Here is a 17,025-nt window from a genome sequence, read left to right as displayed (position 1 = left end):
GCGCAGAGCAGAGTGAGGGGCTGCCACTCCCGGCAGAAATAGCTCTACCCTGGATCAGGGCAGGAACCTGGGACTTGCGAGGCCCCCACGAAAGACGAGATAGTGACCACTCTGAGGGCAATAAGTTGGCTTAAAGCTCAGCATTCAGAACACTAAGATCGTGGCATCCAGTCCCATCACTTCATGGCAAATAGATGGGGAAACTGTGGAAACAGTGGCTGAGTTTATTTTGGGGGGCTCCAAAATCACTGCAGATGGTGACTGCAGCCATGAAATTAAAAGACACTTACTCCTTGGAAGGAGCGTTATGACCAACCTAGAAAGAAAGAGAGAAAGTGAAGTCGCTCAGTCATGTCCGATTCTTTGCGACCCCATGGACTGTAGCCTATCAGCCTCCTCAGTCCATGGGATTTTCCAGGCAAGAATACTGGAGTGGGTTGCCATTTCCTTCTCCAGGGGATCTTCCCGACCCAGGGATGAACCCGGGTCTCCCACATCGTAGGCAGACGCTTTACCGTCTGAGCCACCAGGGAAGCCCCAACCTAGACGGCATATTGAAAAGCAGAGACATTACTTTGCCAACAAAGATGATCCGTCTAGTCAAGGCTATGGTTTTTCCTGTGGTCACGTATGGATGTGAGAGTTGGACTGTAAAGAAAGCTGAGTGCCGAAGAATTGATGCTTTTGAACTGTGGTGTTGGAGAAGACTCTTGAGAGTCCCTTGGACTGCAAGGAGATCCAAGCAGTCCATTCTGAAGGAGACCAGTCCTGGGTGTTCACTGGAAGGACTGATGTTGAAGCTGAAACTCCAATACTTTGGCCACCTGATGGGAAGAGCTGACTCATTTGAAAAGACCCTGATGCTGGGAAAGATTGAAGGCAGGAGGAGAAGGGGACAACAGAGGATGAGATGGTTCAATGGCATCACCAACTCAATGCGCGTGGGTTTGGGTGGACTCTGGGAGTTGCTGATGGACAGGGAGGCCTAGCGTGCTGGGGTTCATGGGGTCGCAAAGAGTCCGACACGACTGAGCTGAACTGAGAGCAATAAAGACTGTGCTCCAGGTCTCCCCACCAGCCTCTCGGCCGCCAGCAGGCTTGCTGAGCACCAGCCATGTTCAATGTTCCAGTAGGAAGATGGGCTTGAAGGGCAGCGTTCAGAGCCTCACAGGGGAGGCTGACCTGTGACTTAAATAGCTGTCCATACAGGAGAGGAAGTGGGGAGCCTACCAAGATCGAGGCTGTAAAGTTTTGCGGGAGAGGCCTGGATTTCCTCCGGGAGAAACAGGAAGGACCTGAGGGAAGGGAGCCTGAGAACCAGCCTTTGACGGGCGGACACAGTGCGCCTGCGTGGACACCAGGGACAAACAGGACAGCTGAGAGGGGCTGGGGAAGAGTCAAGCTCCTCGCCGCCCTGAAGACATGCAGCTGACGAGGACAGGACCTGGCTGGGAGGCAGGCTTGAGAATGGGCGGGGTAATGATGGCCTCAGATGGCAGCTGAGTGTTTGGGTTTAATCCTGGAGGAAACAGGAAGCCCCTGGTGCTTTGTGAGCATGAAAATGCCAAAGCTGAACTTCGGAATAATTCGTCTAAAAACGGAACGTAGCTGCACTTACAGGCGTGCGTGAGAGCACGTGTGGGGGTGGGCGAGCGGCCTCGGAGGGGACTGCGAGTCCGGGAGGAAGATAATGACAGTCTACTCCGCGAGAGCGGTGCAAGGAATGCAGGGAAGAAACAGTTGGGAGAGCTATTTCCGAGACAGAATTGGCAGGAAGTAGCCACTGATTGGCTGCCAGGTTAATTATCCCGGAGAATAGCGCTGGCCTTGTCACTCAACCAGACAAAACCCTCCAGTAATTCCCCCATTATCTGCAGAACAAAGTCATCATCTCAGCACACCAAGACTCTTGGGAGGCACGGCCCTCTGGGACCACCCCACCTGGCTTCGGGTCTGTCCTCTGCGTCCCCCCACACCCTTCTCCCAGCAAGAAGCAGCCTCCAAGTCGTCTGTCTGCAAAGCCACGTGTGTCTTTCCCAGGCGATCTCCTCACCTTATTTCCCTGCCTGAATTTTCTCCTCTCCTATAATTATCTGCTGAGATTTCCTTTCCTTTCGAGGGCTGTCTCCAATACTACCTTCTTCACGTTATCCCACTCTACCCCTGTTGACACAGTCCCCCTCTTCTTTGAGAAAATCGTAACATGTAATTTGTGGTTCCTTACCATTTGTACCAAATTTTACATCACACTGGAGTCATCTATAAATTTGCATTTTATTCCCTATTGGTCTATAAAATTCCTAAGAACAGACAGGAGTTTTGTTTTTTTTTTTTTTCTTACAACCGCAACATCTAATCGAATACAGAGGTGGTTAAAGAAAGGGGTGAGAGAATAATTATCTGAACAGCTTTCAGATGGAAGAGAGCTTCCAGGCGAAGTCCTCTACCAAGAGCCGAGCGTGAGCGAATGAAAAATAGAAAACAGAAGGAACCTCCTACGAAGGCCTGCGGTCTGTGGACGCGCTCTCCCCCTGGGTTAAACACTGACACCCTGCGGCTCCTCTCCCGGCCCTGCTCACCTCTGCTTCGCCGCCACACCCCGGTCTGATCCGAACAGGACCAGAGGGATCCGGTTTCAAGCCTGCAGATGACGGGTGAGGACCTTAAGACTTTGATCAAAAGGAGGCTGCTGGTAAATCCTGGCCGACGGAGCGTGAGCCCACAGATGTGCGGCACACGCCTCACACACGCTTGTGTCCACCCTGTGCTTGTGTCCACCCTGTGCGTCGGCGCTGATGCGGCCAGACAGGGACGGGCCCGCAGCCCAGATCAGGTAGCTGCCCTGCCTCTTCTAATAAAGCTTCTCCAACTCCGCTGATGTAACAGAAAGGGGGCCGAGGACGCGACAGCTCGGGGCCGCGGGCCTCAGGCGGGTCCGGGGGAGGCAGTGGCAACCGCACAGGGCAAGGCTGAGGCCCTGGCGCCGCGCGGGCTCAGACAAGGCCGGCCTCCAGCCCCTCCCTCCCCGGCGGGTCTGACCCTGGTCAGGGGAGCAGGGGCCCACAGGAGGCCTAGCGAGCCCCGTGTCCGCACCTCCGAGCAGCTCAGGCCAGGTAAACACGCTGCAGGCCTACTGTGCTTCGAACCTGCGATCTCCCTTAAGACACTCGCTGTTCAGGATTTGAGAACAGGCATACTCCACTCAAGGCGCTGACTGTCTGCCCTGGGATTGCTGGGCCAGTGAGCCCAGCAGAAACCCTGAACACCAGTGACCGCGTGTGCAGCGGCTTCAAGCCATTACTGGGCTGTGCCCACCGCACTGCCTCACCGTCCCGAGGTCCCGCAGTGAGTCCACACCTTAGCCCGGGACACGCGTGAGCCGCGGGGCTGGGACACGCGTACTGAGATTCCAACCGGGCGCGTGAGACAACGCTGCCTGGGTGAAGCTCAGGCTTGCGGCTGGCGGTGGTGGGAGTGCAAGTCCGGACCACGCGGTGAGACGGAGAGAGAGTTTGCGGAAGGGGCGGAGCTACGGGCCTCCGAGCGCGGTGCCGGGCGCCTCTTCCCTTCCCTCTGCCCCCACTTAGCTTTGGTCCACGCTGCTGGCATTTCCACCGCTTCCTGCTTGGGTTCCTGACCTGGCTGGGCCCTCTCTTTGACCAACAAAGCACAGACCACAATTCTCCCTGCACAAGAAAACAGCGCCCCGGAGGTTTCCTAAGGGTGCTTTTCCCTGGACGGGGCACGGCAACCCCCTCCAGGTCCTGCCTGGAGAACCTCATGCACAGAGGAGCCTGGCGGGTCACAGTCCGCGGGGTCGCACAGAGCTGGAGCGGCAGGGCACAGACAGCTTTTCGGATAGTTTCATCCCACTGTCGTTCTTCCTGTTTTTAGGTCCTATAGAGACGGAGACAGTCTGTATCCAGCTACAGAAGGACGGACGGGACCATGCTCGTTGCGCCTTGGTGTGCAAGGAACACCACTGCACGTGGCTGTCTCACCTGCACCCGGGCGGGGGGGAGCCCGTCAGGAGAGGCAGGACCCTGAGAAATAACGAGAGGTTCTGGTCCTAAAGGGGGTGGGGAAGAGGACCAAGGTGGGGAAGGGCAGGAGAGAGGAGCGCATCTCCTCACCACACGGCTGGTGAGCTGCTGGTTGCCGCCTTGTTGGAAAAGGAGGAAGCGGAGAAAACACACGTTGTGGGTGACCTGGGCGTGGAGAGAAGCGAAATCAAAAGCATGGAATCGCGTGAAGTCTGCTGCTGCCGCTAAGTCACTTCAGTCATGTCCGACTCTGTGCAACCCCATAGACGGCAGCCCACTGTCCCTGCGATTCTCCAGGCAAGAACACTGGAGTGGGTTGCCATCTCCTTCTCCAATGAATGAAAGTGAAAAGTGAAAGGGAAGTCGCTCAGTCGTGTCTAATTCTTCAGGACCCCATGGACTGCAGCCCGCCAGGCTCCTCTGTCCATGGGGTTTTCCAGGCAAGAGTACTGGAGTGGGGTGCCATCGCCTTCTCCGCACATGAACTCAATGCCTGAGAAATTACTCACACTTTCCTTTTCAGAAGGAGCACATGTGAGTGATAAGACACAGGCTCTACACCCACAGCCACTGAGGCATCAGTGACGAGCGGGGAAGGAAGCAGCTGACTGTTGTTTGGTTCTGTTATTTCAGTGTCCCCGGCTCTGTAGCGGCTTGCTCATAATAATAATAATAATAAACTAATAACATCTAGCCCATCTTATGAAAATTTCAGTTGGTCTAAAAATAAAACTTTGGAAGCAGAGAAGGATCTGAGGTCCACAGGCCCTGGGAAGGAGCTCCCTGAACACTCCTGCCTACACCCCTCGGTGGGGGCGGGGACTCCGGGATGGGCCCTCTGGAGGGCCTGCAGCTGGCTGGGCAGCTGTCTGCCCATTTCAGCAGGGCCTGAGAGCAGATGACAGAATGGACATTCCGGAGGCTTCAGAGAAGCATGGTGTCGGTTCATAAAGTAGTTTGAAATAACTATGTTTTGAAAAATTTCACAAGAGTATAAGAGGAAGCTGAACATCTTTCCTCCAAGAGCTTACGTAGGAAGAGACTCTATTCGACCTCCTGCTGGAGCTCAGAGAACCTCTGGAACAAGGAGGATGGGCTTGCAGGAGAGATTCAAAGGGTGGGCTCACGGTTCCTCACCGTCCTCTGCCGCAGGAACGGGAGGGAGAACGCTGCGTGTTTCTTCACTCTGAGAGTGAGTCATGCTCAAACTTGATCTCAACATAGAGGAGCAGGTATTACTAATTTGAAAGACATAGTGAATCCTGAATTGCATGGCTTCATAATTTTTATGGACTTGTTTGGGGGCACACCCCTTACTCTGCTAAAGGACTCAGTATAATTTATCTGTAACACACCTCTCTCTGTGGAAAAAAGAAAAATCCTCGCTCAAACATAGAGATTTCCAGAGCAAAGAAGAAGTAACTATTCCCGTTATTTTGTTAGATGTCTTTTAACTATTTTATAAGACACCTCGTGGAATTATTTTTGAATGTCATAAGACTTTAGTTAATCATTTAGAAGAAGGGATAAACCTCTAGGTAGTCATATATTTAGATTTATTCTGTAAATAAGTGCTGAGTCTACTTAAAATTAGGATTGTTGGCCCAAACAATTTCTGAATTACAGATATGGAGAATCTTCAATTACATTCATGTTTAATAAAAAGATTTCATGTGGGGGGTTATTTTCCTAAACAATATGGTATATATGCTTAATATAGAATAACTCAAACCCTTTAATTAGCATATTATTTTCCCTTTTCCAATCATAGAGATAATAACAGTACCTGTAATCCCATAGATTCTCGTGGACTTCACATAAAATCCTTAAGTACAGCATTCAGTGCTGTGCATTTATTAGTCTGAGCTAAGATTACTGTTGTTAGAGTGCTTTCCTGGTATTTTTGTCCGTTTCTCACATGATACTGAACTTTTTCAAAGGTGTTTTTAAAGGTGTCTTTGCGGCGGGCCTTCTGAAGTGTCGGATTTCTTACAATGTTGCTCCTGTTTCATGCTTTGGATCTTAGTTTCCCGACCAGGGTTCGAACCGGCACCTCCTGCATTGGAAGGCAAGGTCTTAACCCCTGGATTGCCGGGGAAGTCCCAGCACTGAACGTCTCACCTTCTAAAAACCTGGTCTCGCTAATCGGCCCTGTTTACAGCGTCCACTGTGGCTTAGAGCTGGAAGCAGCCGAAGCGGGATCCTGAGCATTTCTGTACTGTGTGTGGGTGCCCACCCCGCCTTTGGCTCCGTCCCCCTCTCCTCTGCCTCTGGAGTGAGAAGCACGTCCCAGCGCTCAGAGAGCAGTTCTGCAGATGGTGTTCTGCGCTCTGGATAGAGCAGGTTTTGTATTAAATGAAACACATCTTCATTTAAAATTTCCCAAAGGAGCCTCCTTGGTAACAGCGACCTGGAAAGCCTCCTGTGACTCCGGGGGAAGCCCACGGTTCAGCAGGCGCAGGGAGAGCTGTCTAGCATCACCCGTGGGCTGAGTCCCCGCCCCATTTCCTCCCCCACGATGGACTTACGGCTCTTCTTGACCTCACTGGGGTATTTTGAGGACAACATTTAGCCCACTTTTTTAAACTGCTGTTCGTGCCACTGGCTACTGTGGTGGAAACCTGGTGCTTATCTGCGCCCACAGCATCCTGTTTGCCACTCCGGGTGCCTCAGGCCACTAGAAGCAGGACATGCATTGGATAATGGATGCTAGCCGCTGAAAACGTGCTGTTATTAACCTGCGTGTACTCGGCCTGTTACGACTATCTAAACAGCGCTTCTCGAAAAGAGGGCAAGGCAGAGAGCCAGTGGGGCTGTTTCCTGCAGCAAGGAGCCCGAGATGCTGACCCAGGCGCTTTACTCGCCTGCACCATGGCAGGTGGAGAGGACCCGCCACACCAGGGTCACGTGCAGAGCAGCAGAGCAGGGGTGAGGAGTCTGCACCCCCCGCGGGTGCGGGAGCCCCACCAGGACGACGCGCCGTGTGCCGTCACCATAAGGGGATCCTCGCCAAAGTCACAGAGAAGAGGGAAAAGACCTGAAGGGGAAGCTGCTCGTCAGCCACAGGTCTGAGTTCCGCACACAGTCCAGTGACCTCTCCGTGTGACCGAGAAACCTCTGACCGGGTGGATTCCGTGTCGGTTCCGCCGACCGGAGGCATGCTGGGTGAGGTTATCAATCTAATGGCACCTCCACTAAACCATCCAGCTGCTGGCCTTGGGCTTGCTTCCCGCTCTCCCCTACATATGACCCCAGGTAAGGAGGAGGAGGCACTGTCCTTGAGCAGGGTCACGGTCCACAGCCTGAAGCCCCCACACACAGTGACGGCTCTGCCCAGGAAGCCCTGTCCAGGAGGGGCAAATACAGAGACGTACAGTATTGGTACCAAAGGGAGCTGAGACTTGATAAAGTTCAACCTTCCATTTTAAGAAAGGATCCCAAGACACAGGCAGCTTCTCTGGTGGCTCAGCGGTAAAAAAAAAAAAATCCACCTGCCAATGCAGGAGATGGAGTTCAATCCCTGGGTCAGGGAGACCCCCTGGAGGAGGAAATGGTAACCCACTGCAGTATTCTTGCCTGGGAAATCCCACGGACAGAGGAGCCTGGCTTGCTATAGTTTGTGGGGTCACAAAAAGTCGGACACGACTTATCGACTGAGTACGCACACAAGACAGGGAGCGTGGAAAGGGCTCGCTCAAGGTCACGCGTGGAAAGGGCTCGCTCAAGGTCACCCCTGAATTACAGGGGGAGCTGGACCAGGATGAGGTGGCCTTTGTGTGAGCACCATCCCAGCCAAGTCAGCTAGGGATGGAAAATCTCACTGAGAAAGTAAAAAGGAACATTTTTTTTTTTTTTAAAAAAGGAAAAGATGACTAAGGATGACCAAAATGAATAACACTGGGTGGAAATTCCCTCTGAGGAGTAAATGGGAAAGGGACTTTTCTGAGTGTCACTGGCCATCTTTAATGCGCTGGAGAATTAGTCAGAAACGAGCATGACGAGTGCAGTCTGGCTGACATCACCCAGCTAGACCAGCGCTTCTAGCCCTGGGAGAGCCCCGAGCATCAGTTAAGGGTCCGTCAGTGGTCCTCCCTCGGCTGCCTCGACACCCAGGGGCAGGAGCAAGTCGGATGCTGCTGCGCAGCCAGTGGGCACGTCCCCATCCGGAAGAAAGGGGTGAGGACTTGGGGGAGCAGGTGAGGAACTGGGTTGTGCATGGAGAGGACTGTGGACGTGTGGTGCTGAAGCTTGTGTTTTTTGTAAAATATACACAGAGGCCTATTTTTCTAATGCTGATCACCCAGTCAGCACCCCTCACATTTAGGAGTACCTCTGAAACTAAAACAAATGACTCCATCTGCATATGAGTTTGGAAACTGTAAAGCACCAAGGATAGAATATCACTGGTCAAACAACGCCTTGGACACATTCTGCCTCCGACCCCTGGATGCTGACAGTCATGAATATCTATCACAGGCCGAGTATATTTTCTAACTCTTTCAAAATTTAACATACACGAAAGGCTACATATTAAAAATGAGAAGTCACCTCTAATCTCGCAAACCTCATCATCCTTCCCATCCAGCTGACCCCACTGATCAGACACTGTTTTGATCATTAACTAGGTGAACAGGTGGCTCAGCCCAGTTGTAAACAGGTGTGTTAACTCGGCCCTGGGGAACACACATAACACTTCTCGGCTTGCACTCTGGGTGTGGGTCTCTTAGGGAAAAGGGTTGTTTTTGAGCTAACAAAATCACAGTAATGGCGAATTAACTGAAGAACATTTGGGCGGTGAGACTGCCTCCATTCTTGTTCTCGGGACTATGGAAAGAATTGCAAAAAATAGTGAAAGATCCATAACACAAAGTCCGTGGAAAATTCCAAGTGTGAATTTAGTACCAAGTGTCCCGTGCTCAGCAGAGCACAAGTCACAAACGGGCCTGGAATTTATCTGAGCGGACCTACTAAGGCTCCCACGGGCATCTGGGATTTCCAGCACTTCTCACTTCTGTGCGATCTCAGAGTCCCCTTTGGAAGTGCAGACATGCAGCTTTCTGAGGTCTGAGCTACTTAAATTTCCAGACCTGAGAGGGCACACGACTCTAATTCTAATCTAACTTTCTTTTACATGAGTTTTAAAATTCTGAACAGACAGGCATGTTGGTCAGACCTGCCTCCCTGGGAACGTGGCGAGGCATCCGAGGGTCTGAAGGCTCGGGCAGGTTCTGACCCGAATTCTCTCCTCTCCTCTCTCCAGGTCTCTCCAGCCGAGCTGCGAGCCTGTGGGTGCCCACGTGGCCACCCTGCCCAGCTCCCCATGTCCGGGCTGACTGCTGACGTCACAGACCCGAGTCAGAAGGCGCTGCCGTGGGAGGCTGCCCCCCTGCGATCTGCACTCACCAGGCCTGCCTCAAGGGTTCTGTGCCCAGTCTCTGGGATCGACAGCTCTAAAATGTCCAGAAACCGCAAGAGAGACACCTGACATGTACCAACACCCTTTCCTCAAAACAAAAATCTGTTTCCTGTTCTGCACATTCTCATGCAAGCAAAGAGTCACTCAGCTGTAACTATGAATCACGAGGGGGCAGCGGACGAGGAGCCTGGCAGGCTACAGTCACGGGGTCGCAAAGAGTCGAACACGACTGGGTGACTGACACCCACACACAACTATAAAAATATTAATACCGACCATGACGAGTTAGGGCCAGCCACCTAGAGCCCTCCCACACTTAGCGTTCAGATCCATAAGAAGGGGATAAACTCAAATCTCATATTCAATTACACAGAGAAATATGGTAATACAGTCCCATGCAGTTGCAAGCTAATTTTCAGAATGATCACCTGGATCCCTGAAGTATTAATCATCTAAGAAATGGACATCAATGATTATCTTCCTCTTCTTATTAAGTAAGAAAAATGGCTTAATCTAATTTAAAACGTATTCAAGAAAAAGTAGACACAGAAGAATTGTGATTACTAAGTATATATTTTTATATAGTATATAAATATAAATTATGTATGCTATACATAATATAACATTTTACATGTCTAGTATAACATATACATAATTGCTATATATGTTTATATTTACATATTCAAATATAAAAATAAATTTATATAAATTTGCAGTTTTATATAATTATATTTATAAATATATACTATAGATATATATTATACATTAATATATACTTACTTTGTATGTCCATAAATATATATGATTTTATATATACAGTCCTGACTCACTGTGGGTTAGAAATTTGTCTCAGTGCTACCTCTTCTGGGTCTGCACACAGTAGGTACTCAATGCATGCAGGATGTATGAATTGCTCATTAATGTGCTAAAAGTGAAGGGGGGAGCAGAGTTTCAGGAGCTCTCCGTTTAGGTTTCACTACTGACTTTGATGTTTTTTCTTCCAGGGAAGACTGTGAAGGAGCCCCTGGACTGCCCGTCCTCGTTACTGACTCTAACTAGACTGTTAAGAAACTTTAAAAACACGGAATCCAAACATAATTCATATGTACGCGAGTAGGGCTTGAGAGGAGAGAACAAAAAAAGAATCTCTATCCTAGCATCTGGAATTCCCATGGAGGGAAACACACTCCCCTGACCTTGAACCCTGAGCCAGTGTCTGTCCTGGACACAGCGGCCTGGGTGCCAGCCCGTGGCCCACGCTCACTTGGAAGCCTCTCCCTGGTCATCTCTTGGTCATCCCTCCCTGCCTCTCTGGGCTCTGGGCAGAGAAGAAGCTCTGCAAAGAGCTCACGGGAGGGGCAGGGCTTCACTCGTCACGTGGCGCTTGTTCACATCACACTGGCCACAGGGACACTAACGCAAGGGCCACATCTATTCTTCCGATAAGATGCTCACTGCCCTAAAAACAGCCAGTGAAGAAAGATGCTTCCCTTTCAAAAAAGAAAGAAAGAGAAAAGAAAGAAATGAAAACCAGTTACTCTTAAAGATAAACAGCAGAGCGCTATTCCGGGAACTGGCACCATGTTTTTGCCAAAGTCCACAACGTGAGGTCAGATTTTTGAATCCAGAAAATGCAAATAAATTGCGACCTATCACAGTGGCCACTGAGGAATTTGTGTGCGAGGCAGGCCGGACTCGTGTGCTCAAAGTGCAGGGATCTCTGCTTTCACACAGGCCAGCAAGCGTGTCTGCAGGGAAGGCTTGCAAGGAGGAAGCCACAGCCAGCTGCCTCGAGCACTCACCCCAGGACAGCTCCGTCCTCCCGCGCTCAGCCTCATCACCAGTCCCCCCTCTTGCCTGCAACTGGTGATGAGTCCGACCCAGACAACAAACAGCTGGAAGCATGCCAGAGGACCATGCATCCGTGGTCTACCATGCCCTCTTTAATCAACTTCCTAATTAAAAAATGCCACGCTGGCATGAGGTACAAAGGGAGCAGGCTTGGGATCTCTCACGAAATAGCATCCCTTAGTCCTGAGGTTGCGGAAAATCTGTGTTCTTACAGATGTTTATGAGTTTTCCTGGTGCAGAGATAGAATCAATTTGCTTGCGCCTGGCCCTCAAGCCATATTAAATTTATCCTGAAGGAAACTGGCTTCTGAAAAGCTCTTGCCCGGATGCATTAGGCAGGTGGGAGTTTCAGTGGACCGGAGGGTCCTCTGGCAGATGCAGCACTGATCTCTGAACGCTCACCATCTAGCAGACAGCTCCAGAGCAGACTTGATTGGATGGCTCTCTACGGGGTGCCCTGCAGACTCGGTTATTTCCACAACCAGCCTGGCTAGCATTGTTTCATGGCGACCACGCTCTGTGTTCTCAGCTTCTGTTCAGATGGCACGAGTGGGTCCGGGTACCAGGGACGGGAGGGGGCCAGATTTAAAGCCAGTCTCTAAGGAGCGACCGTCTCTTTCAGGGTCCAGTGATACGGGAGGCCCTGTGATCGAGGGGGTAATTCTGACTTGTAAGAAACCATTCTGTTGACTGCCATTAAAATACACTGAGTCCAGGCATGAAGATCCTACTCAAAACAGTGTCTGAGCTAGAAACCCCCCAATAAAAATCTCTGTACACACAGCTATATCTAAAATAGAAAACCAACAAAGACCTAATGTACAGCACAGGGAACTCTGCTCAATAATCAGTAATAACTTAAATGGGAAAATAATTTGAAAAATAACATATATGCACACGTGTAAGAGTCACACCTGAAACTAACCCAGCATTGTTAATCAACTAAACTCTGATAGAAAATGAAAAAAATTTTTAAATCTGTGTCAGTGTGCTAAAAAGACCCCTCACCCCATAAATGCTTAATCCATGAGTTGCTTGATTTAGCAACCCAAGTCCAATATCCCACACCTGAAAGCATCTCAAGCAAATGTGCAACCATCTTGGGATAATTGTCTTTAAAGCCATTTTATTGCACCGTCTAAGCAGCCAGACTTCAGTAAACACGCAGCCAGTATGTAACACTGTCATAAAGTTCCTTTCAACTGTATTAATGAGCACCGAAATGCACCCAAAAGAGGCCTACATGGCATACACATAAATCCAATGGCTCAAATACGGTCAGCCTGCTCACATTTCCACACTGGCATTTTAAAAACACATATATCCACGCACTTAACAGAACCTTTGAAGAGATTAATTGCTGTACCCCTGCGACATCATAGCACAGAATTGTAAACAAACAGGTCAATAACTTTTCAAAAGGGAAGATATTGGTGCCCCACTTTATTCCCCATCACCAGGAGCCCACTGAGGAATGCCCCCCACCCCAGACACAGAGACCACTCTTCCTCTTGGAATCAAAGGTGCCTGATTTCAGATGAATATTTTGGCTCACTGAACTTGAGAAATTTGCTATAAAAGGCTGCTTTTCTTTCCAAAGTTGGTCTGCAACCTTGGAGCTAAACCGAAAAGAGAGAAATGCTCTTGGAAACCACATTTTCCAAGGCACACAGCACCACATTTCCAGCCCTGGGACCTCCCATTGTCTTTGAAGGCTAGCCCTTTCCAAGCCCACAGAGACAGCATGCCCAAGAACCAGTGTGGCAGAGAGTGGCATAAAGTAACTCTGTCAAGTGAAACTAATATGACATAATTTTGGCCCTTAAAAAAGAGCTAGACTCTCCCCTGAAAGGCAGCCAGGCACAAAGAGACCAGCGTGGTAGGTAACACTCTAGTGTTCCCGTCAGGATGAAAACAGACATGTTGAGGTTAAAAATTAAAAGCTGATATTTTGCCCCAAGAAAGTTACAACCCATCACAAATCTAAAAGGAATTATTTTAATCTTAGAAGGCTTAGCTCAACTCTAAAATAAAATATAGCAATGGAAAAATAAAAGAAATATCATTTTTGTCTAGATAAGAGTTCATTAATTTATTTTGAAATAATTTGGCATCTAATATTGTTTGGGTTAAGTTTTAAAAAAGCCTCAATTCAAAACACCAGCAAATTCAAAATAAAATAGAAAAGTATTATATGTATACATACATATTCATTGACATAACAAAGGAAAATTCACCTGTTTTACAAAAACAAGCTCAGTGTGAATAAGCAGAAACTTCAAGTGTGAGTGGAAAAATGATAGAAGCCAACTGTTAGAAGTGGCATATGAAGGGTTAACATGTTTTCCAATATATTATGTTTGAGATTTAGATTCATTGAAGGTAGTTTTATTTTCTTTCCACCTTTTCTGGAAAGGCATTGTTTTGTTTTAAACAGAAGAAATGAGCCTCCAAAAAGTTGCTTTTTTTTTTTTTTGGTCAAATATTTGCTGTCATTGTCTAAAGCAAACAGCTGAAGTAAAGCAACTCTGTAAAAAAAAAAAAGCCTCAATATAAAATTCTTAAGTGATTTGCAATATTCAAGAAACTATAAAAGCAGTTAAATGATGATAATTTCTACTTAAGTTCTACCTTAAAAGCAGATGAAATAATTAGGTCAGTTAAAATGAAAACCTTACCTTTTAAGGAGAGTGGGGATTGTGAAAACAGGATAGAACTATTTACCAGTGAATTCCCTGAGATGAAAGTAAATTTAACTAAATAGTAAAACACCCATATCGCAGCACTACAATCACCGAATTATATAAGAAGTGTGTGTCAATGATGACAATAGGAAATCGGAATTCCTGCAGGCTTTCTACTTATTTCTCAACTCGGAAGGCTGGTTGTAGAAACAGTCTCCATTTTTCTGAAAAGCACTGAAAGTATCAACTTGTGCTGATTTTTCTATCTCCTATCTGTAGATTCTACAGATCAACAGAAACTTCAGTTCGATTTGCAAAATCTCCAGTAAGTTGGTTAAATTAGCTAAAATCTTCTTCCAGCTAGGAAAAATATATACCAGTCAAAACTAATTATGTCTGGGCTTTCATTGAAACAACATTTGCTAATTCTACTGGTCTGGGTACACTGCTTCAGAAAATATTAATTAAACACATTGAATAATGGCTGCTGTAAATTTCGGAAAACAATAATCTCTAAACAGTTCATGTTCGTTCCAGACGTATGCACAGGAAAATGGACGAAGCAGTTGCCCCCAGCCAGCAGCAGCCCCGACCCTTTTGTTGGCCAGCTCGGGAGTTGAACTTTGCTGCACTTTGGGGAGCCGGCCGAGGCTCCGGACGCCGCCGGGAGAGCTGGACGCGTTTACCTGGAGGGAGCGGCCGGGAGGGACCCGGAGAGCCCGCGGCCAGCCCGGCGGTCCAGGCGCGCGCCCCCCGCGCCCGCATCCCGGGGCATTCCCGGGCTCCCCGGCCTCGCCGCCGGCTGCGGGCGCGGCCACCCCGCCTCCGTCTCGGGGACTCACCCAGAAGATCTCAGCTGCTGCAGCACTACCGGCTCCCCCGCTTCTGCGCGCCCCCCGGCCGTCGCCGCGCGGCCCTGCTCTAGCGGCGCGCGCACGCGGGGCCGCGGCTCCCCGGCGCGCGGATCATTCTGCCGCCGGGACGCGAGTGGCGGCGCTCTCGGCCGGGAAGCTCGCAGGCCTGGGGCCGGAGATGGAGACCAGCGAGCTGACCGCGCGGGGCGACGCGGCCGGGGCGGGGGCCGCCGGGCGCCATCCGCAGGGCCCGGGGCGCGGGGCCGCCGCCGCCTCCTCTCCGGCCGCCTCCGCTAAGCTCGGCGCGGGCACCGCCCGCCCCCGGCCCCGGTCCGGGGGACCTGTCACCGGCCAGGTGCGCTTCAGGCTGGGGCCGTGGCTCAACCCGGGGTTCTAGCCTGACTGTTGATGAAGCCTGCAGCACAGCCAGGCGGGCTTGGGGTGCGCGCTGTGCGCTCCCTGCTCGGCGCCCACAGGCCCCTGGGTCTCCGGGGCGCAGTGCGCAGCATGTGCGGGGCCGTATTTCATGTAATAGACGAGAGCGGAATGCCCGAGTCAGGCAGCAAACAGCCCCCCGGGGGGGGCGGGGGGCGTGTGTCTAAATATACCGCCCCCCCCCCACACACACAGCACACACACACGCTGATGGTAAAGGACCCCCCCACACACAACACACACACACACACAGCACACGCTGATGGTAAAGACCACACACACACACACACACACAGCACACCCACACACACTGATGTTATGGTCAAGACACGCTATGTCCAAAGAGACCTCAGAAAGTAGACTGAACCAACAGCATCTTCCACGGCCCTGCTTCTGAGCACCAAAAACAACACAGCAAGAGGTGCCAAGCCTGCTCACCGGCCCCCCCCCCCCCACACACACACACTTCTTCAAGTGAGAGGACAGTGACCCAACAGTTAACGCCAATGGACTCTTAAAATCTCTTTCGGGTTGCCAACCACACTATGCTCTGTTTCAGGGTGAGCGTCTTCTCTCGTGTTCTTTTCAAACAAAAGACACAGAACTATTCTTCTAAGAAAGTTAAAATATTGTCAAGCTTTCAGAATGGCTGGAAGAAAACAAATGCCAGGAAAAGTTTTATCTGGGAAGGCAAGAGCAAATAAGATTTCACAACACAAAAGGGAGCATAGAGACATGGCTTCATTAGCGTCTTTCCAGTTAAAAAAAAAAAGTGCTGATTTTATAAATGGCTTCTTGGGTCTAGCAACAACTCTTCTACTCCAGGGGTAACAACACCACTGCCCTCTCCACAAGCGTCTCTCTTAGACACTCCCCACTCTGAAAGGCCATATGAAATCATAGCGGCTACTTAGCCCCTCCCACCCTCCCTGGACACTGGCCTCGAGTACACAGACTCCTGTTTGACAACAACTCCAGGCAGCCTGCACACATGCCCGGCACCCACAACCACATTATGCTGGAGAAGAAGCTCCACTGGAGAAAGGGTCCATTGTGGGTTCATCTGGACACCAAAACAGGCGATTTTAAAAACTGGTATCATTTGTCATCAAATAAGAGCTGCAGATGGCCAGGTAAGCAAGGAAGCAACTATGTGTCAGAGTCCCTAAGAAGCCAAGTGAAATAATTCTGAAGAGCTGCAAGTGGCCCCAAACAGACGCATCCTAGGCAGCCTTTAAGAAAGAAGAAAGAGGTACCTTTGGGTCGGACAATCGGAGCCCTTCGGCACAGCCCGGCTCCGCAGCTTACTTCTCCACACGTGCAGGGCTGAGTCTGCCTTGGAGAGCCCGGGGCCCATGTTGACCCCACTCCCCTATGCGAGGCCGCTCCATCGGGCCCTGCCCCAGCAGAGCGAGGGCACAGCCACCGCCAAGCAAGCAGTGCAGGAGCTCCCCGGAACAGGCGCTGACTGTGGTTTCTGTGGGAGGAGGCTCAGAGGTCCCAAGTCGCCGAGAACACCTCCCTCCGGCTTTCAGAGGGGATTCCTCCCAGTCCTGAGCCTCCTGCCTGCCCTCTCGAGACCAGACACCCTGGTTAGCACAGGGGTTATGACTGCCTTCCCGTCCAGCCCTGCTGGAAGTCACCGCGGTCTGAGAGGCAGGCACCTTTCGAGACCGCCGGGTGCCATCCGGCTCATCAGCACAACGCCCCTCACGCTTCAGCTGAAACACTTCCTCCCCCTC

General features: G+C 50.4%; 1 protein-coding gene across 1 annotated transcript in view; it reads right to left on the bottom strand.

The window, feature by feature from the left end:
• LOC108636605 (serine/arginine repetitive matrix protein 3-like) overlaps positions 1-16,640 on the bottom strand; it is a 145,033-nt gene extending 128,393 nt beyond the window's left edge. The window contains exons 1-3 of the mRNA XM_018052788.1: positions 16,540-16,640; positions 15,047-15,189; positions 14,837-14,943 (exon numbers count right to left, since the gene is read on the bottom strand). Of these exons, the coding sequence (XP_017908277.1) occupies positions 14,837-14,943; positions 15,047-15,189; positions 16,540-16,640 (351 nt within the window). The remainder of the gene's footprint in view (positions 1-14,836; positions 14,944-15,046; positions 15,190-16,539) is intronic.

The sequence above is a fragment of the Capra hircus genome, chromosome 8, assembly GCF_001704415.2.
Source record: "Capra hircus breed San Clemente chromosome 8, ASM170441v1, whole genome shotgun sequence".
NCBI lineage: Eukaryota > Metazoa > Chordata > Mammalia > Artiodactyla > Bovidae > Capra > Capra hircus.
This window is presented reverse-complemented; position numbering and strand designations above follow the sequence as displayed.